Source organism: Camarhynchus parvulus, chromosome 28 (assembly GCF_901933205.1).
Source record: "Camarhynchus parvulus chromosome 28, STF_HiC, whole genome shotgun sequence".
Lineage (NCBI taxonomy): Eukaryota > Metazoa > Chordata > Aves > Passeriformes > Thraupidae > Camarhynchus > Camarhynchus parvulus.
The window spans coordinates 5,660,845-5,684,125 of NC_044598.1; the positions used below are offsets into that span (position 1 = coordinate 5,660,845).

The 23,281-nt window shown below is 44.1% G+C and overlaps 2 protein-coding genes across 2 annotated transcripts; both read right to left on the bottom strand.

Annotated features, from left to right (window-relative positions):
- Positions 1 to 484: 484 nt before the first annotated feature.
- On the bottom strand, positions 485 to 22,517 carry LONP1 (lon peptidase 1, mitochondrial). Its single transcript, XM_030966576.1, has 18 exons — positions 22,242 to 22,517; positions 19,796 to 19,884; positions 19,271 to 19,390; positions 17,900 to 18,128; positions 17,318 to 17,379; positions 16,618 to 16,747; positions 16,069 to 16,152; positions 14,119 to 14,339; positions 12,701 to 12,839; positions 11,721 to 11,899; positions 8,181 to 8,268; positions 6,216 to 6,338; positions 5,363 to 5,479; positions 4,936 to 5,076; positions 4,685 to 4,850; positions 3,553 to 3,761; positions 2,195 to 2,359; positions 485 to 866 (listed from the first exon to the last, which is right to left on the bottom strand). The coding sequence occupies exons 3-18, from the start codon at positions 19,345 to 19,347 to the stop codon at positions 702 to 704; spliced, it is 2,295 nt and encodes a 764-aa protein (XP_030822436.1). The 5' UTR covers positions 19,348 to 19,390; positions 19,796 to 19,884; positions 22,242 to 22,517; the 3' UTR covers positions 485 to 701.
- LOC115914138 (lon protease homolog, mitochondrial-like) lies at positions 22,026 to 22,622 on the bottom strand. The gene has a single exon (XM_030966489.1). The coding sequence runs from the start codon at positions 22,620 to 22,622 to the stop codon at positions 22,026 to 22,028; it is 597 nt and encodes a 198-aa protein (XP_030822349.1).
- Between the last annotated feature and the right edge of the window lie 659 nt (positions 22,623 to 23,281).

Genomic DNA, 23,281 nt, shown 5'->3' on the forward strand with positions numbered 1-23,281 from the left:
TCCAGCCCCCAAGCCTGTGTTTACTGATGTACAACAGTCAAGATACTTAATTCCTCTTCTCACTCCCTGAATATGATACAGCTGTTGCAGAGGGGCACAGGCCCTTGGTGGTGCAGCACAGTGCTGCTGACTGGTGATGTTGCTGGTCTGCCCTCTTTAGCCTGGAGTTCTTTCTGGTGGTATTGACCTGGTGACTGAACCTAGAGAACCATGTCCCTTTGTCAGCTGACTGTACTAGCTGTGCTGAACTGTCTTAGGATTTCAGTGTCCTTTCAGCCCAGCCCAGGCTTCTAAACAGAGACAGATTGTGAGAGCTGCTTGCTTTCTACCACATCAGGAATAACAGCTGTACATCAGCCTAGCTCTGGGTGTACTGTTCAGCCCTTTCCCACAAGTCATACAGAAATTTACAGTGAAATAGCTGAAACATCTTCAATGAGAAAAACCAGACTAGCCCCACTGCTGGTGGCTGATAATATGCCCGTTCCTTTGGCAGAATTGGAAATCCTTTATTGTGGATCATAATTCAGTATTAAAGACTTAGAAATACTTTATTCTAGCAGAGCCATAATTCATTTTGGCAGCTGCGCAGCAGCAATAGCTCCATGTCCCACTTCAGGATTGCCCCATGTCACCCATCTCTAGGTGGGGGCCGAGTGCTTAGGGACAGAACACCTTCCAGCCATCAAGAGCACTGCATGTCATCCTCCAGTGAGATCCAGCTGTGAAAATGCTATATCAAATACCTCTGTGTAGTGCTCCACAAAATGCACTTCCAGTCCTTCTGTAATGAATCCAGCAAGGTCATAATAATCCTTTTTGTTCTCTGATGGCAGAATGATGCAGGTAACACCTGCCCTCTTTGCCTGTGGGGAGAAAAAGTTGGGCTGTTGAGTCCTAGGAATCCTTCCATGTACCAGAAACACCCATCCCCATTTCTGAAAGCAAGAGCAGTTATTCTGGAGCATGATCCAGCTTTACTCTCTTCTATGGAGAGCACCAAGTGCATTCGTGACAGATATCACCAGGGTGAAGCATGTTCTAAATCCCCGCTCAAGCCTCAAAACATAGTCTCCAGTGCCATCTCAGCTGCAGGGACAGATGAGGAGGGGAGGCATTGTAGTTGGACTATGTCAGCAGCTCGGGAGATTGTTCAGAACATTCATACTATTTTACAGAGTTATAAGTATCTGTTCCAGCTTGGATGATGATAAAGCCTCGGATGAAAGCAAAGTTAGAAACAGCTCGTCAAACCAACCTACCCCATCAATACCCTTAGTACAATTCTACAGAACCTTTTCATAGGGATACCTTCCCCGGAAGGAGCACAGAAAGCAGAGCTGCTCCTCCCAGGACAGGTCTGTACCCATTGCTTTAGGGGTGATCCTCACACTCCTCCTGCAAGTGCAGCCAAGTCAGTGCCGTAGCACAGGTTAGTCCTGTACTGACTGCTACAAATAACTACTCGTTTTTAAGTCATACAAGGAAAAGAAATCACACTGTACAAGGCTGTAGCCCAAATATATCTGGTGACAGAACACTGATGTGAAGCCCCATCTCAATGGAGGAAGACCTAATAACATTCTTGACTGAAAAATATGTGTGGTGCAAGGCTTATGTAGGCCAGAATTGTGCAGGTGGAAAGTAGGGAGAGAGCCTGAACGCTTGGAAAGAAATTCTGAACACTGAAAACAGATGAAACCAAAACTACAAATACTAAATCTAAGTTCCTCTTATCTAAGACATCTGTATAAAATTTCAAACAAATTCACACTGGAATTAGGGAACAGAGCCTTGATTTTAAGAACGTTACTTAGAGATGCTGTCAAAGTTCCACTGATGCCCTCCTGAAACAAGCAATTCAACACAGCACAGGTGATTGAACTGTGCTAGTCTGATAGAGCAGACAGCTCTGACAGCCAGTTAAAGCTCTCAGTCACCTTAAATTCTGCCAGTGTAGGTGGAATTGAGCTAGGCTAACATACATGTCCTAGCACAAAGCCTGGGGTCCCATCCCTTTCCTCACAGCCAGGGACACAACCAAGATCCCACAGACTTTTCCAACCTGTGTATGGAATGAAATCTGCCTCTCCCAGTTCAAGGACCAATCCCTCCCTGGCTGTCCCTGTCCCCACTGAGCTCAACCCAGGGCTCTGCTGTGGACAATGCACAGAGATGAGAGAAGAGCTCTTACTGCAATAGTCTTCTCCTTGATTCCACCAACAGGAAGAATTTTTCCAGTCAATGACACTTCTCCAGTCATGGCTACATTCTGCCTCACTGGGCAATTCATGGCCAGGGACAGCAGAGCTGTTACTATGGTACATCCTGCGCTTGGTCCATCCTTCGGGGTTGCTCCCTGTTTAAAAAAAACAAAGCACAACTCCCCTGCTCATTCAAGAAGCAGCAGAGTCAGACACTACTCTTGTCCTTGTTGTTTTAATGTTGTCCAAATTTCATGAAGCCTCATAAAGTTTTTTGCGTGTGTATGTGGTGGAATCCTGCTATTTGAATTGGCTGATATATTAACAACTGTGACATTCTTCACCTTATTCATGAGAAATAATCCACAAATGAGTTCACAAATGTGGTTTCTGGCCTGATGCCACCACCATACTCACTGAGCTCAGGTCTTGGAGTAAGCAACGTCAGTGGAAAAAAGAGCACAAATACTTTTAAGCTCTTCGTTAGACCCAAGTTCAACATCACAAGGGGAGAGTGTCAAGAGTAACAAACTAGTGGAGGACAATATCAAAAATCATTCAAGGCAGTAAAGATCAATATGTAAAGCCCCACAAAATCCAGGCCTGAAGTAGTGACAGTCTGGATTTATCTGAGATCAAACCTCTTTGTAGTAAGAACAGAAGAAATCAATGTTTGAGAGGGAGTAGAGACAGAGATAATGTCTGCTGTTTTCTCGTCTTTCAGGGAATGAATTCACAGACAACAATGCGTACCTGGACAGACCCAGAGCAAGCTGCAACAAAGACATTGCACACAGAGCACTCAGTAATCCAGAAGTAAAGCTGGGGCACAATCACAGCTCAAAATCTGTCTTCAGTAAAGCACCTGCCCAAAGCTTGTTACACAGCATGTGAGCCATTGAGCACTGTGGGCATTTATTTTCAGCCCCAAATATTGGACAAAAGCAACCACTGCCATTACAAGGACTAGGAAGCATGGCACGGAGATCAGGAATAGTATTTCCCATGTCTTTGTAACTTCATCCAAGCATTTATCCCAATCTCTATGTCATGGCTTCCCCACCTGCACAACAGGGCCAACAGCTGCAACAAAAGCTTAGGTTTCTTTAGAAAATTATCCAAGCCCCTGTATTCTTGCCACATGCTTGCTGTAGAAAGGAATGGAAACATGGCTCATAAGAAGACCTTCACAGGAGCCTGAAGAAAGTGTCTTCATTCCTTGGTTTTACTGGTAGAAGGGGGCATTCTGCACAACATATGGACAAATGACGCGCCTTCCAGCTTTACATCTAAGGGAGGAAACCAGTCGGGTTGTTGTACATGCTCTGTGAACTCTGCATCAGTTTACCTCTGGCACATGCAAGTGGATATGAGAAGATATAAGAAAATCATTGTTGGGGTCCTTCTGCATCAGAAAGGCTCTTGCAAATGTGTATGCAATTTTGGCACTCTCTTTCATTACATCTCCCAGTTGCCCTGTTACTTCAAGTGACCCATCCTTGTTTTCCTTGTCTTTGGGTCGCCTCAGGGATGTTTCAATAAACAGAGTGGAACCTCCTAAAAAAAGAAAAACAACATCTGAAAAAAGTTGAAGGCAAATTAGACTAGAAGGTTTTGGTGATGCAGAAGCTATGTCAGGCATTTGGAACTGTTGCTCTCTGATGAGACACTAGCCCTTGAGTAGAGAGCAGCTGAAACCTGTTCCTTAAATACCTTCAGGAAGGCCAGCTAGAAATCTCGACAGTCTCCATTCATTGCTTTTTTGGACTCCACCTTCTACGAACACAGATGCAATCCCTACTTAATGGAAAAAACCAAGTTCTTATAATGGTTTCATGTTCTTTGTTTCCTCCAGAGAGTAAGGTGAGTTCACAAAACACTTTTAGCTACTTCAGTTCTTCAGTTCTCCAGTGCCATGTATCTATTTACCTTCTCCACCACACTGATAATCTCCCTCTTAACTACTTGAATTCTACCCAAGGTCAATTTGAGTATGAAGAGGTCATTTCCTTTGCTGTGTGCTGTATTTCCATCCTGTAGAGCACATAAGCCCACAAGTTACTAGGGGAGTAATCCAATGAATGGTAGCAGCCAACTGCACCCATTCCAGAGTGCTGAACACCTATACCTGCCCTCAACACCAGAAGTCAAGTCAGTGTTGAACATCACTGATGAGACACGGTGTTCCTCAGCTGTGCCGCGTCTCACAGTGGCACCTCCTGCTGCTGATGTTCCCAATGTACATCATTTGTATGGGGTATGGAGCTTGAAGAGAAAACATGCTGGCCCGAAGCTAAGATGAGCCTGGGTAAGGGCAAAAGAAAGGCTCCCTTCTTCAAGGACCCAAAGGCCAAAGGCAATTCCTTTTACTGATGCCTGTAGAAGAACATCACTGGACTCAGTTCTGTTTGACTATTACATTCAACTTTTGAAAATTACACAGAAATGTAGGCATTAACCCAAAATTAATTTTGTCTCACCCATAGCTGTCCAGGCCAGACCCATCACCACTCCTGGGGGAGTGGTTTCATACATGCGATCCACAGTGAAGATGGGCTTTCCTACAAAATCCTGCAGGTTTTCAGGTGTTACTTGGACCATCTCTGCTTCTCCACTCACAATTTTATAGGCAGATTTCCTCAATACCTGGGTGAGATAGTAATTTATCTCTGTAAAAAAAGCTGAGAAGGCTGATGCACAGTGGTCACAGTTACACATTACTTCCCCTCACCTTTTCTACTTGTTTCTGCAGATTCCTCACCCCACTCTCTCTGCAGTACTGCTTGATGAGAACAGTCAGGACATCTGATGTGATTTGAGCTTTGTTTTCATCCAAGCCACACAGAACTCGTGCTTGAGGGACCAAGTATCTCTGAAAGAAATAATCCCCCGCATCCTTCTCTTAGTATTTGTGACAAAAGCCTAGTGGTTCCAATTCACTCAACTTTCGCTGTTAGCTCAATGCTGCTTTCTGGTGTCCACAGCCTATGGCACACTGGAGTTACTTTAACTATGTGTTCAAATCAAAGGCACTCTCTCCAAAATACCATGTGCCTAATTTTTTTGGACATAGTTGGATGTAAATATGTAAGCCTGAATCTGCCAAAAAAAATCTACCAGATATAATTCACATAAAGCACAACAGTGACTTCTCTTACCTCTGCAATAGCAAGTTTCTCTTCTGCTACATATCCTGACACATTGATCACTTCCATTCTGTCCCGCAGTGGCTCTGGAATGGTTTCTGTTACATTGGCAGTACAAATAAAAAGTACCTGGAAGCATTAGAAGATCCTATTAAGAACTTTCATTAACCAGTTGCTTTACCCCAATTGCTAGTTCCTAAGTTCTGCATTTCTCTGAAGAGAAGAGCAAGATCACCCTATCTGTGGAATTAGTTTTTAATCAAAGTCTGGATTTTAGAATTATGTAATAGCATGTTCCATACCCCCAAAACAAATGTTTAGAAATACACAATGCACAAACTGGGAAATTGGAATGGTTTGATAGGGACCAGAAAATGGTGGGAGATCTAGATCTCACTCAGAAGTTCTTTCTACCTTCTAGGAAATTAGCTCAGAATGACCCAATTATCTATACCTATTTCTAATATGTCAATTCTGTAATTTATGTCAGCTGAAAAAAAGTGCAGCAATGTAAAAGATGACCAATTTCAAAAGCTTCACAGCATTAGGCCACCTCTCTTGACAGAAGCTCTGCCAATCATCATGTAAAGGAAAACTTTTGCCTTTTCTAGTGGAAACCACACATCTATTTGTCCCTGGCTTTACAGGGAGTTAGGGCTACAGGACATATGTGGGTGATCATGTTCTTTCATGTACAGACACTTCAGTTAAAACCAACTCCTACAGAGACAGCTGTGTACCATTTATGTTCCATCTGATTTTCCAACGGAATAAAATGTCAGCATCTTTTCATGGACAGGAAATTTCTGCATTGAAACACATTCAGACATTCTGGCTCTACAATCTCTGCAGAAAAGAGAAATACCTTTGACAAATCCACAGGTACATCAAGATAATGATCCAAGAAGTTAGAGTTCTGTTCTGGATCCAATAATTCTAGAAGGGCTGAGGATGGATCCCCTTGATAGCCTCTTCCTATTTTATCTACCTGTGGAAGAAAATAATACTCTAAGAAGCTTCCTACCATGATAAATTCTCAAGCAAGATTTTTTTCAAGGCTTCATCTGAAAATGTTCATGAGTGTTCATTAACATCCAATACCAGTCTACCGCTTTTCTGTGCACTCATCCAACTCCCCACTATCTTCCTGTGTTAGCACATGACACGCCTGAAAAGACACAGGACTTTTGAATGTTGCAGAAAATCACCATGAAGTCTCAGGCAACGTCCATACAATAAAAAGCACCACTACTAGTGGGCTACTACTTGTTAAACTGAGATAAGCTATAGGCACAGACCAGAACACTTACTCCACAGTGAGAGGACTAGAGTGCTAGCTTACACCACTTCCCTAATATGCAAGTGCAGACACACTCCTTACTCTGCCCAAGGTGCAAAAAGCCTACACACAGCCATTCAAGCAGAGCCACATTAGTGACTTGGGCTATTGTCATAGTCATAAGTTGATTGAGGCTCATGGGGACTTCCTGAAGTCATCTTGAACAGCCTCACAGCTCAAGTAGGGCCACTAGAGCCAGCTGCCCAGGACCATGGCCAAGGTCATTGGCTCGTCTAGCACTGTGAATTTTCCTTCTGAGGATACAAACAGGGCTGCTGCTTCTTCTCCCTTACGAGTAGCATTAACTGGATGGCCTTAATGAAATTCACTGCTACAGCCAAGGCAGGGCTTCTGGCCAACACCAGTGAAGTATCATAACCTACAGGTTCCATTACCTTTCAAATCACGATACTCATTGGTTACATCATGCTGCAACAGATGTCAGTTTATTGGTCCCACATACCATTCCTGCCAAGAATCTGCTTATTGTAGAAACAGGCGATCCCCCAGCCAGGGAATAATGTGCTCTGACTCCATGATTCAGGAGGCTGAACAAATGCTTTATTAAGCTATACTACATTACTAAATTGCTATACTAATTTATATACTAAAGAGATACTATACTAAAGGATGCTACTATACTGAAAAGATACTACAGAAAAACCCGTGACTGTCTGGAGATTGTCTGGAGACAGCTTTGACCCAATTGGCCAATCAATCCAAACAATGATCAGCAGAATCCAATTAACAAACTCCTTTTGGTAAACAATCTCCATAACACATTCCACATGTGCCAAACCACAGGAGCAGCAAGTAGAGATAAGAATTGTTATCTCTTCTTCTCTGAACTTCTCCCTGCCTTTCTCAGGAAAAATCCCGGGACAGAGTTGTGCCTGCTACTCTCTGTGAAGAGACCTGAGGCTACATCTGCTGTTGGTCCTTCCCAAGTATGGCACACAAGAAGGCCATACCTTGAGTCTACTCTGAACACCTGCTATTATATCCTGTCTTTATTTGCTTTTTGACAAAGCATTAGGCTGGTAGCCCTGACTCATTTATTCTCAAATCAGACCACAAATTGACTGTAAGCATCTTATTCCTTAGAGTCCTGCTTTAGACCTACTGAGAGTGACTCTTGCTAATAACCACACAGGCAACAGTGGATTTATGCACAGTGATGTGCTCACACCTATGAAGGAAACACAAGAACTACGGAAACTCTGAATATCCAGCCAGGCCCATTACGATCCAAACAGCTATAATTTAATTAGAAGGACACAACTAGAATTTTAAAGCTGGAGTCTGCTATAAGGAGAGAAAACAAAGCATCTAAGGTACCAGTGTCACGCAGAGAACTTAAAAGCCCAGCCTCATATGAACAGAAAGAACCTGGGATTTTTAAGAGAGCTACTGCTTCACCTTTTCTCTGGGGAGAAAAAATTGATACAAGTCTTTAAGAGCAAAACTTAGAAGAAAGACCAAATACTTCACCTCGTCAATCAGTATAAGTGGATTCTCTGTCTTGGTCTTCTTCAGACACTGGATGATTTTTCCTGGCATTGCTCCAACATATGTCCTCCTGTTTTACCAGAGATTGTATTTAGGGAACCACTGAAAACCACAGCATATATCAGAGCATACATCATACAGCTGACAGAACAAGTATATCCGGCTGGGAAACAAGTCTTTATTTCTTCAACATCTCCAAAAGCATTCTCCATCACCATATTATGCACAAAGACCCACTTAATCTGTTTCTAGTAAAGAACTGACGTGAATTTTGGCAAAACACTCCTGGACTACAATTTTTATCTTTAGCTTAAACCACTTCTCAATTAGAGAAAAGCAAAGAGGTTAGGCTGAGAATAGAGATGTTTGATTTTTCATAGGTTTTGGGAAAGAATGTTAGAAGAGGTAACATTTCGCTTCCTCACTTGATAGGGACAAAAGACCAGTGTAAATCAAAAGATACTAAAGGAACAAATTGCTAATAGCAAAATATAACCTTCCTGCTAGAGATTGTTTCTGGTATCCAGAAAGAAGCAGAAGCAAAGAGGGTAACAACAGAGTGAAGGCCAAGAGGCACAGAACAGAGAACAACTGAAAAACAGAAAATATTTTTCTCTGCTTCTGGGTAAGGCAGAGCCCTGCAGGTTCAATTCACTCTGCAAAGTGGCTACTCTTACTGGTTTGAAAACACCACTGGTTTTATGTTCAGATGCAGACCCTCTACTCTGGTGAGGCCACACCTGGAGTGTCGTGCTCAGTTCTGGACTTAGGAGTTCAAGAAAGACAAGGAACTGCTGGGGAGGGTCCAGTGGAGGGCTGTGAAGGTGATTAGGGGACTGGAGCATCTCTCATGGGAAAGGCTGAGGGAGCTGGGCCTGTTTAGCCTTCAGATGACCGAAAGGGGATCTTATCAAGGTGTAAAAATATCTGAAGGGTGGGTGTCAAGAGGACAGGGCCAGACTCTTGCCAGTGGTGCCCAGTGACAGGACACAGGTTAATGGGCACAAACTGAAACACAGGACATTCCGCCTGAATACGAGGGGAAACTTCTGTACATTGAGGGGGGCAGAGCCCTGGAACAGGCTGCCCAGAGAGGCTGTGGGATCTATATCTCTGGAGACATTCGAAACTTGTCTGGACACCATCCTGTGTAACCTGCTGTAGCTGAACCTGCTTTACACAGAATCACAAGGTTGGAAGAGACCTTAAAGATCATCAAGTCCAACCCAGCCCCAACACCTCAACTAAACCATGGCACTGAGTGCCACATCCAGTCCTTTTTTATACACACCCAGGGATGTCCACCACCTCCCTGGCCAGGCCATTCCAGAACTTTATCACCCTTTCTGTAAAAAACTTTTTCATCATATCCAACCTAAATTTCCCTTGGCACAGCTTGAGACTGTGTCCTCTGGTTCCATCAGTTGCTGCCTGGTGAAAGAGACCAACTCCCACCTGACTATAACCACCTTTCAGGAAGTTGTAGAGAGTGATAAGGTTGCCTCTGAGTCTCCTTTTCTGCAGGCTAAGCAACCCCAGCTCCCTCAGTAGTTTCTCACAGGGCTTGTGTTCCAAGCCCCTCACCAGCCTTGTTGCCCTTCTCTGGATGCACTAAAGAATTTCAACATCCTTCCTAAACTGGGCTCAGCACTGGACACAGCACTCAAGGTTTGGCCTCACCAGTGCTGAGTACAGGGGAAGAATGACCTCCCTGGTTCTGCTGGCCACACTATTTTTGATACTGGCCAGGAGCCATTTGCCTTCTTGGCCACCAGGGCATACTGCTGGCTCATGTTCAGTCAGCTGCCAACCAGTACCCCCAGGTCCCTTTCTGCCTGGGCACTGTCCAGCCCCTCTGTCCCCAGCCTATAATGTTGCAGGGAGTTATTGTGGCCAAAATGCAGAACTTGGCACTTGGATGTATTAAACGTCATCTCATTGGACTCTGCCCATCCCTCCAACTGTTCCAGGTCTCCCTGAAGAGCCCTCCTACCTTCCAAGAGATGGACACATGCTCCCAGCTTAGTGTCATCTGCAGATTTACTAATGAAAGACTCAATCCCCTCATGCATCTGGTCAATAGAAATATTGAACAGAATTGGCCCCTGCACAGACCCTGAGGGACACCACTGGTGACTGGCTGCCAGCTGGATGCAGCACCGTTCACCATCACTCTCTGGGCCAGCCATGCAGCCAGTTCTGAACCCAGCACAGAGTGCTCCTGTCCCAGCCGTGGGCTGCAGCTTTTGCAGGAGTCTGCTGTGGAAGACAATGCCAAAGGCCTTGCTGAAGCCCAAAGAGACAACATCCACAGCCTTTACAGACAAAATCCAGAGCTTTTCCTGCATCCATCAGGTGGGTCACTTGGTCATAAAAGGAGATCAGGTTGGTCAAAGATGACCTACTCCTCCTAAACCCCTGCTGACTGGCTCTGATACCCTGGCCATCGTGTAAGTGCTGTGTGATGACACTCAATATAAACTGTTCTATGATCTTACTGGATACTGAGGTCAGACTGACTGGCCTATAATTACCAGGATCCTCCTCCCCACCCTTGTTGTACATGGGCATCACATTCGGCAGCTTCCAGTCATCTGGAACCTCTCCAGTGAGCCAGGACTGCTGGTAAATGATGGAGAGTGCCTTTGCAAGCTCATCTGCCAGCTTCTCATCGCCCTGGGGCATATCCCATCTGGTCCCATAGATTTATGAACATCCAAGCAGCTCAGCAGTTCTCTGACGGCCTCCTCCTGGATAACAGGGGGCCTATTCTGCTTTCTGACACCATCTACCTACCCAGGAGGACAGCTGTCCTGAAGACAAGCCATATTTCCACTAAAGACTGAGGCAAAGAAGGTGTTAAGCACTTCTGCCTTCTCCCCTGCTTTAGCAGGAGAATGGTCTAGATCTCCAGAGGTCACTTTCAATCCCAACCATTCAAGGATTTTTTGTATGTGGAAGGAAAATAAACCTATGGAAGGGTCAGATCTACCTATTTTTTATTAACTTCTTGTTTTCCCCATGAATCTACCAATTTTTTATTCCCTTCTTGTTATCCCCATGAATGTTCTTGTTTCCAGGTTTTCCTCACGCATCATCTCCATCCTGATTAATGGAAACCAAGTCTCAATCACATCTGAACACACATGTGAATGACCCTGTTTAAACTGACAGCATTCTCTACTTCTGACATCTACAGAAACTCATGTGTGGAAGGGGCTAACAGCGACACTCATGTATTAGCATTTATCATCAGTCCAATGGTTTTGGGTAGCTCACTCAGCTTTTCAAAGCTGAGAATACACAAGAAACAGGGAGCAACTGCACTTAAAAGCACAAATATTATTATCGTCCAAACTCCACCCTTTGTTATCTTTTTCACCTCCTTCTGTATGTCAACTCCAGTCAGCAAGGGTTGGCAGAACAGAGATGAGAATTACATACACTGTCCAACTTCAGTTAGATTCCTATTTACTTTAGTAAAAAACTGCTGGATAGAGATATTTCTCAAGTTACACTGACCTGTGTCCTTTTATTTCTGCAACATCAGTCATCCCTCCAACACTGAAGCGGAAGTACTCTCTGTTTAGGGCTCTGGCAATGGAGCGAGCAATACTGGTTTTGCCGACTCCAGGGGGACCATAAAAACACAAAATCTTCCCCTGGGTGGATCCTCGCAGCTGGCTGACTGCAATAAATTCCTGTAGAACAGATAAAGCACCAGCAGTGGACAGAAGGGAACATCAGCAACACCAAAACACATTTGTTATCCGGTCAAGCAGTGATTACAAAACAAGCATCATACACAAAACTGGTTCTCAAAGGACTTGGGGAAGACAAGGGGAGAGGCTAAGTCAGGATACTGATGCATCTGTTTTGCCTCTGGTATTTATATGCTTGGCTGTCCCCAGGTTCTGCGCTCTGTATCAATCTCACCAGAAGAAGCAGTCTCTCTCCACTGCCTTGGAGTGAGAAGACAGAGTTTAAGTTCTTCTCCCAGCTTCTCTTGTTCTTACCTGAGTCTCTCAAGCTATGTTCTCACCTGAGTCTCTCAAGCTACATGTGAGCATCTCCTACTGTACCACTCCCCTGCACTAAGTTAAGCTTGTCTTATTTCACACATCTGTGACAGACAACTCTCAAGTAACACTGAACAGTTGAGGAATCAAAAGATCACAGTTCAAAACTGAAACCTCAACTGATTATACACTTACAGTGAAGAAATAACTGTGCAAGTTATTTCTTGCACAGCATTTAGTACAAACCAGAATTCTTGGCTGGCATTTAGTGCAAACCAGAATACTGCAGTTTGAAATGAGAATGCGACCTTCACTGCCACAAGTAATTAAGCACTGATTACCAGAACATCTGGGTCTTTCATGCAACTTTCTGTTTGATGCATGAATTAACACCAATTAAATGGCAACTGCAATCTAAAATACATCCAAAACGCCTGATGTTAAGCAATGTGAAATGGGACACTGTGCCTACTCCTGCCTTACCAGAATTCGCTTCTTGACGTCATCCATTCCATAGTGATCCTCTTCCAGAACTGCTTGGGCTCTAGCCAGCTCCAGGTTCTCCTCGCTACACTTACCCCATGGGATGGATGTCAGCCAGTCCAAATAGTTTCGTGTAACACTGACAGAAACACACAAATGAGAGTGATTGACCAGCTCATGTCTTCCTCCACCACCTTCCAAAACAACCTCATCCAGAACAAATGGGATATAAACTACTCATGGAAAAGAGCCATCACTATTTGGGCTGTCACTGCTAACCTTTTTCACAGTCTTCAACCTCCTCCCACAAAACAAAAAAAAAACCCAAAAAACAAAAACCAACAAAAAAACAAAGCTTTCTTTCACAGCTTTTGCTTTTCTGAAATAAAGAAGCTCCAACACCACAGAGAAAGATTTAAGATGAGGAAAATGATGCCAGTATGGAAGTTAACAGTAGAGATAATCAGCATAAAGAAACCGAAGAGAACACAGCACTCTACTATGACAACCACTACTCCCTGTTCTAAAACTACGTACTTAGATCAGGAATTCAAGTCTACAGGAAGGTCTGCACAATGCAGTAACTATCAAATTGTGCACAGTCATGGACACAGGGAAGCACAGCCATGCTGTCTGAGCCCAGGATCCACCTGAGGACAATTGCCATGCCACCACAGCTTTGGCTTTTTTCTCCCAAGTACTTGCTTTGCAAATTTGCAACCACTGTTACAACTCTGAAGGAAAGGGAAAGGTACTAATGTTGCCTGTGAAGCCGAGTATGTCTTTTCTATGATTGCCAAGATGCTGCTCATGCAAAGGCATGCTTGCCCTTAAACACAGTCTTTTACTCTGTAAAAGAAACTTTTAAAAGCAGAGATCCAGAACGTTAAGAGAGCTGATGAGTACACCAACTGCTGTATAATATAGAACACCCTGACTCAAAAGACAAGAAATGTTCATTTCAACCTCAGTTTCTGACAATTCACATCACAGAACACATATTACAAACTATTCATTCACTCCTTAGCAATTCCAACCCTGCCACAATACTTCAGGGACCATCTCAGGTAGCCAATGACATGTATCAGCTTCTCTCACATCTACTGAAGACACCAAAGTACAAGAAAGAAGAGCCAAAACAGGCCAGAAAAAGAATCACTGCACACTTCATGAGGAACTAACTGCACATTTTGTATCTCTAGCATCAGACTGCAAGAGAAGACAGAAGACCTAAAATGATCAGAAGAGGTAAACTACATAAGTAAACACAGACAATTTGGAGAAAAAATACTATAATGCAATGACATGCTACAGGGAAAAGAGGGGCGGGGAGGGACTAAGGTAAGTGCTTAACAGGAGTGCACTGATGTTTCACTCTCCCAACGAACCCTGACAGCATGACATGGCCATGCACTCACTTGAATTCTGAGGAGTGATTATCCAACAAGCCCAACTTGTTCAACTCCTCATCAATCACATCCATGACATGTTTTGGCACTACCAGCTCCTTTAGTCGCTCACGGAATTTCTCTTCTATAGCATCCTTGTCCTCTTTTTCCAGACCTAGCTCTTTCTTAATGATCTTCAACTGCTCTTGAAGAAGATACTTGCGATGTGTTTGCTTGATCTTCTCCTCAACCTAGACAAAGCAACAAATACAGTAACTAATGTGTTCCTGGTACAGCCCATCTAACCTCAAACTCTTCCAAATACTTCTCAGTTATGACACTCCCAGCAACTGAAAATACTACTTGGAACTCATGTGCAGTGTATTCTAACACAAGAAGTGACTTAACAACATACTCCAGCACCCTCCATATCTTGGTGGCCTTCACTGGCCATGATTCAGTGCTTCAATGTTCTGTTTGTGTTGGGGAGATCAAAAGCTGGGCAGAGTAATCCAGATGTGACCACCTTAGTACCAAACAGAGAGGACTAACCACTACTCTCTATCTGCTGCCTACATGGGGCAACTGCAGCCCAGTATGCAGTTGGCAGTTGGCCTTCCTTGCAGTGGCAAGGCCACAAGGACAGCCTACTAATTCACGGTCAGCTTCCCTCACATCAGGGCTTCAAAATCCTTTCCTGTATAACTATTTTCTATCCTGATTATTCCAGGCCTGGTCTGGGACTATGAATTTCTCTTGGCAGAATTTAAGTCGGTTCTTACTGACTCCCCGAGGGGATACCACTAGTAGCTGGCTGAAGTTACCATGTTGATCACAACCTTTTCTGCCCATTAGTCTAACCAATTTTTTTTACCAACCTCATACTACATACCTCCAGTCTGTAACATCCCAATTTAGTCAGAATACTATTACAGTTGACCTCAGCAAAGGCCATGCAAATGTCAAGGTATACAACAATCATTGCTAGAATCCTAGAATCATTTAGGTAGGAAAAGACCTCTGAGATCATTGAGTCCAATGATTAACCTAGCACAGCCAAGCACACCATTAAACCATGTTTCCTTTCTGTGTTCTGGGTCTTCTCATAAGAGAAGACAATTAGGCAGTTTGCTTTTGGGAAATCTGGCCATTCCAAATCATGTCCTTTTTCATGTGCCTGTCCGGGACTTATTGTAGAATTTTCCCCATAATCTTCCCAGGGGTTGGGGGCAGGCTAACAAGCCTACAGTCTCCCCCGATTCTCCTTCTTGGAGATGGGAATGGCATTTACCTTTTTCTGCTTCCCAGAAACCTCTCCCATGACCACAGTGCTTTAATGATGAGTGAAAAAACAAAATAATGACATTGATAAGCCCCCTCAGCATCCTTGGATGTATATCTGGTCCCACAGACTGCATCTGTTCAATTCACTTAAGAAGTCTCCAACCATTCCAATTGCAGTCCAAAAGCATTTTGCACTTAACATGAATTCTAAAAGCCCCAGTTACTGGGAGTTAACAAACAAAACATGACTCAGTGTTCTCAGATATTTGCACTTCACATACTTCATTACCATTTAGATGCAGTTATTGTATTCTGATGAAATCTTACAACAGACAGAAATTATTGCAGTTCACAAGAGTTAGCAGAAGGTAATTTGAAATAACATTGTACAATTTACATTAGTACACGCCACATACATATTAGGCTGTAAATTGTTACACCAATGCTTGGTAAACTGCAGACCTCTAGATTTATCTGCTTGCATGAAATTACAACTTAGACACAATTTAACAGCAGATGCTGTAGCTTCGTGTCTTGTTACTTCTACCATGTGCATGAAAAAACACAATTCTAACACAAGAACAGAAAACCTTAAATCTAAATAATGCACCCTTTAGAGCACATACCCATACTAAGCATCACAGTGGCGGACACAATATAAATACACACAAGGTATTTGTTACTCCAGAAACTTACCTCTCTTCCAAGACGCTGCTGAAGTTTGCTCAGCTCATACTCCTTTTTCAGAAGGGAAAGAGCTTTATAAAGCCGTTTGGGAATCTGCAAAAGATAGATACAGAATGAGTTCTGAGATGCCATACCCTTGTTAAGTAACACACACACACACACACACGTGTGTATATATATATACACACACACACTCACACACATATATATACATACTTTCTCTGTCCCAGAGAGAAAGGCAGAATAAAAAAATCCAACAACAGGTTGTCTGGGAGAGATTTACAGCACTTGCAGATATGGAAATACCAACATGTAGGAACTCCACAGCATGCAAAGAAAATTATTTGCTGCCAAAGATGCACAGCACTCTGATTTACCCACAGTAAATCAATACTAATGATCTACTATATCCTTCAACAGGAATCTAGTCACTGATATTAACACATCATCAAAAGTAGCACTGAAGTCTCTTCTGTACTGAGGCTGGTAAAGAAAAGGTGACATCCAACAGATGTACTGATTCCATTCACATTGCTTGAGTTAAAAACTTCATCTTACGCTGGTTTCTTCCAAGATGTCTTGAAGTTCGTGTGACTCAGCCCCTGTTAGGGCTGCACCCATGTCACTCAGATAGATAGGGTTATCTACCACACGCTGTCCAGCCTGCATCATCTGAAGTACAGACTCTCTGAAAATAAAAGGTAAAAAAACCCAAAATGCTGTGCAAATTTACATTCAAAAGGGAATATCCTAATTTACTTGTTATAACAGTGCAATAAAATGAAACATAGCTCAGTTTCATAGCAAACTATTTTTGAAATTTGACTGTATCAATACTCAGTAACAAACAGATAAATCACTTGGTTAGAGGAATGATCACCAATATATAAAACTAAGTATCTGAAATGCTCTCCATACAGTTATGTAGGATTTTTTTGTGCCAGGATTCCAAAGCTTTGATCCTGCTTGTAAGACATGGATCAGATCATGATGCTTATTGCAGTGGGTTTCACTTAGACACAGATCACCTGCCTTAGGACTTAATCATTCTGTGATGTTTCTAAGTTGCACATCAGGTTTTCAAAACTTTGATTCCAACAATGGACAGAGTTTACATTCCAAACCAAAAGTCTATGTAACAATTCAGCAAACATCTCTACTTCATTACAACAGAAAGGCAAGTGGTATAGAAAATGACAGCATCTTCCAGTCCGAGAACATGCTATTCCTAAAGCAGGGCAGCATGGGAAGGACATACCTGTACAAGGGGTTCAAGGCAATGATGTCCCGGATTGTTTTAACAATTTCTGCAGTAAGTGCCTATAAACACAACAAAATCTAATCAAGAAAAGAATGGAAAAGGATAGTGAAGATCTTAGTACAAATATATAGTCCAGCCACTCACTGCAGTGGTGGGCTGTGATGGTTTTTGGTACTGGGGCAATTCCTGCTCTCAGGAAAGGCAACAAGGCCTAGAAGCTGGCTTTCTGCACGCACAGAACTTGACTGGCTCTTGGCCAGAAGATACAATCAGGCTGAACACCCAAGCCACCTTTGAGGAAACACTCAGTTTGATGGAGGTCATCACACAAATTTAAGCACAGACCAGCCTCTTCATTCAGCAACTTTTTGAAGTCAACAGTTTTAAGGAACTGAACTGTTATAATGAAAATTCTTTACTTTCATATAATCCCCTTGTGCAGTGACTGTGAGAAGAAGGGAGTATGCGCTAGTTTCTGCAGGTGTCATTAGAGCCTGATTTTAGAACTTTTCCTTTTAAGCAAGAAGTGTAGGTGCAATTCTACAGGACAAGTCCAAGCTTGTAAACTAATTCACTTACTTTAACCTCTTCTGTGATCTGAAAATCTTCATGAACCACATTCTCTACTTCTACCATGAGAACTTCCTTTGAAGAAGCAGCTACAGGATCTAGTACCAACTCCATAGCTTGGTCCTTTGCTCCAGTCTCCTCTTCAGCCTCCTTCTTAGATCGCTTCTGTTTCCTTCTAATTTTTTGTTTGTTCTCAGGTTCCTCAGGCTCAACCTCTAGTTGCTTGTTTATACGAATCCTGAAAGCCAAAAGAAACCAGCAACAATCTATCTCCCTATTACATGTGATTTCAGCTCTTCAGCATGAAAAGGACAAAGACTAAGTTGTATTTTTAGCAAGCTAAAATTTAGAAAGGACACACATTTGCAAGACACCATGTTTCATTATTTTGGCTTTTACAGAGGAGTTTCCTTTTCTATGTGTTTCCCTATAAATGCTCCTCAAATCTGGTACCTAGTGTGGTTCCTATGGACACGACTGACCAGTGCTCCGTATCTCAATCAAATATAAAGACCAATCCCCAAGTTATATCTTAGGAGTACCAAACCCATCAGAGTTATAGGGAAATATTTCTATTCCAAGTAACCCCAAACCAGTAGCTCATTTTCAAAATGCATTTAAATATGGCTGTGCTTTGATAATGCAGCAAGAGGTCTAAGATTTCATTTGAAAAGCAATTGACTTGTGAATTCACACAAATTTAGCTTTGACAGGACTGCTCATTCTTTGCTGTCCAGAACAAATGCAAGTGAAGAAAAGTGAGGAGATGGGAAAAACCCCATGCTTCAAAGCAAAACTCACCCTGGATCTGTCTCTTCTGCCATGTTTCTGTCCTTGTATTTTTCCTTCTAATGGAAATTACTTATTTGATGCTTTTAAAAATACGATTTCTTAACTTTGTTAAAAATATCTAGCATAAATGGCTAAAACTAGATTTTCAGCAATAATTGTATTTTCTTCATTTCAGTTCTGGGGCAAAATTATGTCTGGGGCAAGACAGAATTAAAATTCTGGACCCCCCTCCACTCCTTCTTTTTTAAAGCAAAAATACTGGCTTGAATTAATTCCAGAGATTTTTTTTCACCATTACTAAGCCTTGCTGTAATTGTCAAACTGCTAAACTTCAGCTTAATGAATGTTTGCTTGCATCATATCACAGCTGATATGACAACGACATGCACAGTCTCTTTTGTTTTGCAGCTAACCTGTCACAGTTGTGAGAGTACATGGAATATCCTGACACTCTCAGGATATGGCATGGTAACAAAGCAAAAACTTGCCATACACAAGTTGTGTAGAAAAAATGCATGTATGTGGTGAAACTGATGTCTCTGTTTATACAGCAGTCTGGTGAGATGCAGTGAAGTACAAGCAACCAACCTTCGGTGTCCCATGACTATCATACGCAACTTGTCTCCAAGATCCTGCATTTCATGAATCTGGACAAAAGTTCCCATTTGGTATATTTCATTCAGATCCTCCACCACATCACATTCATTGCTATTGAGCAAAAAAAATTGGAGTAGATATTCAGAAACTTGAGATAGCAGGTCAGATTAAAAAAGAAAAAACAATCACTGGTTGCAGAACTTTAAACTGGACTTAGGGGCAAAGACACTTAATCCCCATTGCTATCACCATGTAACCCCTTTCCAAATCACCCAAGTATCTGGACAGCTCATCTCCTTCCCAAACAACAACACCCTTTTCTAAACCAAGACTCCAGCTCCCAGCAGTGCTGTTGGTGGCAAAAAAGACCTTCATAACATGAGGATGGTCCAAGACCAGCCACAATTTCTGCAATGCTATCCAAGGCAGGGCATTTAGGATGACAGCTTTTAGTGTAAACGCAACCTGGACAGCTTATTTCTGCATTTTTTAAAAAGATCAAGAGAAACAACTTACTTGTCATCCTTTTTAAGAAAAACACCAGCATAAGGCTGGGCAAGACGAACTTTCCTCCTCAGCAGTTCAACCAGCTTCTTATTTTTCACCTAGGACAACAGGTATGCAATCAGAGGTGGATTTTCTGCTATCTTTGCACTCCCAGGGTGTAAGGCCAGGCACGATGACACCCTACAACTAAATTACGAAGTTGGAGCTTGTATGGTTCTAGTCTTTTCTCTATTAGAGCACAGTAATATAGAAGTGGAAAAAAAGGTAGAGAAACATGAAATTTAAGTATTTTGAACAACTCACTTCCCAGTCAAGATAAGACAAGCTCAAAGGGTGGGGAAGTGTGACGGTGTTCACAGGGGTTTTCAGGTGAGGGAAGAGACGAAAATGTTGACTCCAGGCTCAGAAGGCTTGATTTATTATTTTATTATATACATTACACTAAAACTATACTAAAAAGAATAGAAGGAAAAGTTTCATCTCAAAAGGCTAGCTAAGCTAAGAATAGAAAGGAATGAATAATAAAGGTTTGTGTCTCAGACAGAGAGTCCAAGCTAACTGGGCTGTGGTTGGCCATTAATTGTAAACATCCAAGATGGGCCAATCACAGATGCACCTGTTGCATTCCACAGCAGCAGATAACTTTTGTTTACATTTTGTTGCTGAAGCTTCTCAGCAGGAAAAATCCTAATGAAAGGATTTTAATGAAAAGATGTCTGCGACAGGGAAGGAACTAGACCTAATCTGTACAACTCTTACAAGCAAGAAACCAGAGTTACTTGAACAGTATCTCATAAATTTCTTTTGCTATCATTGTTCCCTTCCCCTTCCATACCTGTATGTCCTAGCTCTCTGCTCCTGATTGGGAGCTAGTTCACCCTTCCCTATCAGTTGCCTGAATTCTGCCCAAAAACCCTAGTTAAAATCCTCTTCTCCAAAGCCTTCTCTGCTTAACTCCTCTCCCACACCCACGAGTCTGAGTTCCTGCCTTGAGTTTCAGCCAGTATTTCTTCCTAGTTTACCTTCTTCCTCCCCTCTGATCTCTAGAGGCCACACACTTGTCCCTGGCAGATTCCCCAGCACCACTGGAACTGTAATCACAACAGGCTGAATCCTCAGTGACCAAGAAAATAACCCATTGTGAATTCTGCTGTTGCATGGAGTCACCCTGCCAACCACTGAGTGCTCTTCAAAGTGATGGACATAAGCTGCGCTGCTCAACGCTTTGCTAACAACCAGCATGGTTCTGACAGAACAGCACAAGTAATACCGCCACTGCTGGCCTATTCTAATCTCAGCACACCTACTCTAATTTTGCACAATGTTTAGAAAAATATGCTCACCAATGTCAGAGACATTAACAGGAAGTAAATTAGTAATTCCACAGGCACTGTAGAGACCCGACCTTGTCAGGAAAATTGCAGCACAATGAACTCACAGGATAAGAGAAAACATTTAACAATTCTGTGAGACATTGTTGACCCAAGCATTGAAATTGATGACTTCTGTACATAAGTCTTGTATGACTACAAGCTCTTAATAATATATAATCTTCCCCTGACACATCTATAAAGACACTAGAAGCTGCACATATTAGATTTGGATATGCAGAAAAATACTATAGTAGAAATAACATTATGCTAAATAATACTACAGGAACAAGAAAATATTGATTTATTTCATACTACATTTACATCAAAATCAGACTAGCAACATACCTAGTTGCTAGGTATGTTCCAGATTTGGTTTCATTTAAGGAGGAAAAAGTAAGCTCAAGTCACACATCAGTGATATAATTCATAACTCTTAAAATCTTTATGGGGTGCAGAGGGAAAAGATCAGACTCTGAAATGGTGTTTACCATCCCCACCCCTCAACACCTCTCCCACCGCAGCTGTACTGCTCTACACCGAATTCCGGCTTTTTCCTTGCAGCTCACAGCTTGCTGCCTTCATCAACACGGGTCTCGGTGCCCTGACACCAACCTACGGCGCCGAAACAAGGACACGTTTGCTTAACCTTCATCAGAGAACACAAAAATAACAGCGAACTTCGAGAGATAATGTGCGAATCGCCGATCTTCTCTGTTAGAAGCAGAGCTGCTGACGCAATAACTGTGAAATTTCAACTGGCCCACAAGAAACCGTTATCCCGACAGGACTCGGTTACAAAGCTCGAGCCAAAGGCCGAGCAGCGGCTGCCCGTGGAGGTCACGCAGGCGGCTGCCTTGCTCTGCAGTTCAAGGAACCTGCCAAAGCAAAGAGAGCGGCCTGGAGATGCGGCGCCGCCAGCGGCGGGCTCGGTCGGCGACTCCCGCACGGCCGGGGGTGACGCCACCCCGGGACCCCCGCCGGAGGCCGCAACGCTGGGCCGAGCCGCCTCCGGCCTCTCTGCGAACCAGCCCAGAGCACCTCCCGCCGCGGCCCCTCCCACCGAGGGCTCGGCGGCAGCTCACCTCGATGATCTTGATGAAGCGCGGGAATACGGGATTGCGCGTCACGGCGATGAGCGGGACGTTGGGGAAATGCTCCGGGACGAGCAGCGGCGTCAACGCCGTTATGACCGGCCCGGCCCCGCCGCTGTCCGCCCCGCCACCGCCACCGCCGCCGTCCTCGCCGCCGCCTTCCAGTGAGTCTCCCCCCGACAGACCGCCAGGGCTGCGCTGGTGCCAGCGCGGGCCGGCGCTGAAGGCGGCGCGGGGCGGCGGCGCGGAGCCCAGCGGGGCTGGGACGGCGGCGGGGGGGGGCCCAGAGGCGGCGCCGCGTGGCCCCAGGGCGGGCCCGGTGACCGCAGGCCGCCAGCGCCCGCACAGCCGCCACCAGCGCGCGGCCGCCATGCTGCCGGCGCGCGCGCCTCACTTCCGCTCTCCCGACAGCGCCCGCCCCGCCTGCGCGGGGTCGCGTGGCGGCGCGCACGTCTGAGCCCGCCCGTGAGCGCGTGTTCGAGCCCCGGTCCGGGGGCCGGCCGGGCGGGTGCCAGAGGGAGGGACGCGGCCGGTATGACTGTGGCTTTGCCCACTGCCCAGCCTTCCCTTTCCTCCTCGGTTCCCTGCAGTCGGCTGCCCAGACAGCTGCCGAATATCTCCAAGAATAGCGACTTCGTAATTTCTCTAATGACCCTGTGCCACTGCTCCGGCAGCTTCTGTGAAAAAAAGTCTTTCCTGATATTCCGAGGGAGCCTCCCGTGTTTCGTTTTGTGCTTTTTGCCTCTTGTCCTGTCACCAGGCACTACTGAGAAGAGCCTGACTCTGTCTTCACACCTCCCTTAGGTAGGTATTGCTCTACACTTACGAAACCCCCGAGCCTTCCTTCAGCAGGCTGCAGTGCCAGGTGCCCCAGCCTTTCCTCAGGGGAGATGCCCAGTCCCTCCATCATCTCCGCAGTTCTCCGGACTCTTTGTGGTGTGTCCATGGGCACTCAGAGTGGGGAGCGCACAGCTGGACACAGCTCACCAGCCGTGGCCTCAGCAGTACTGAGGGAAGGCTCCTGTCCCTGA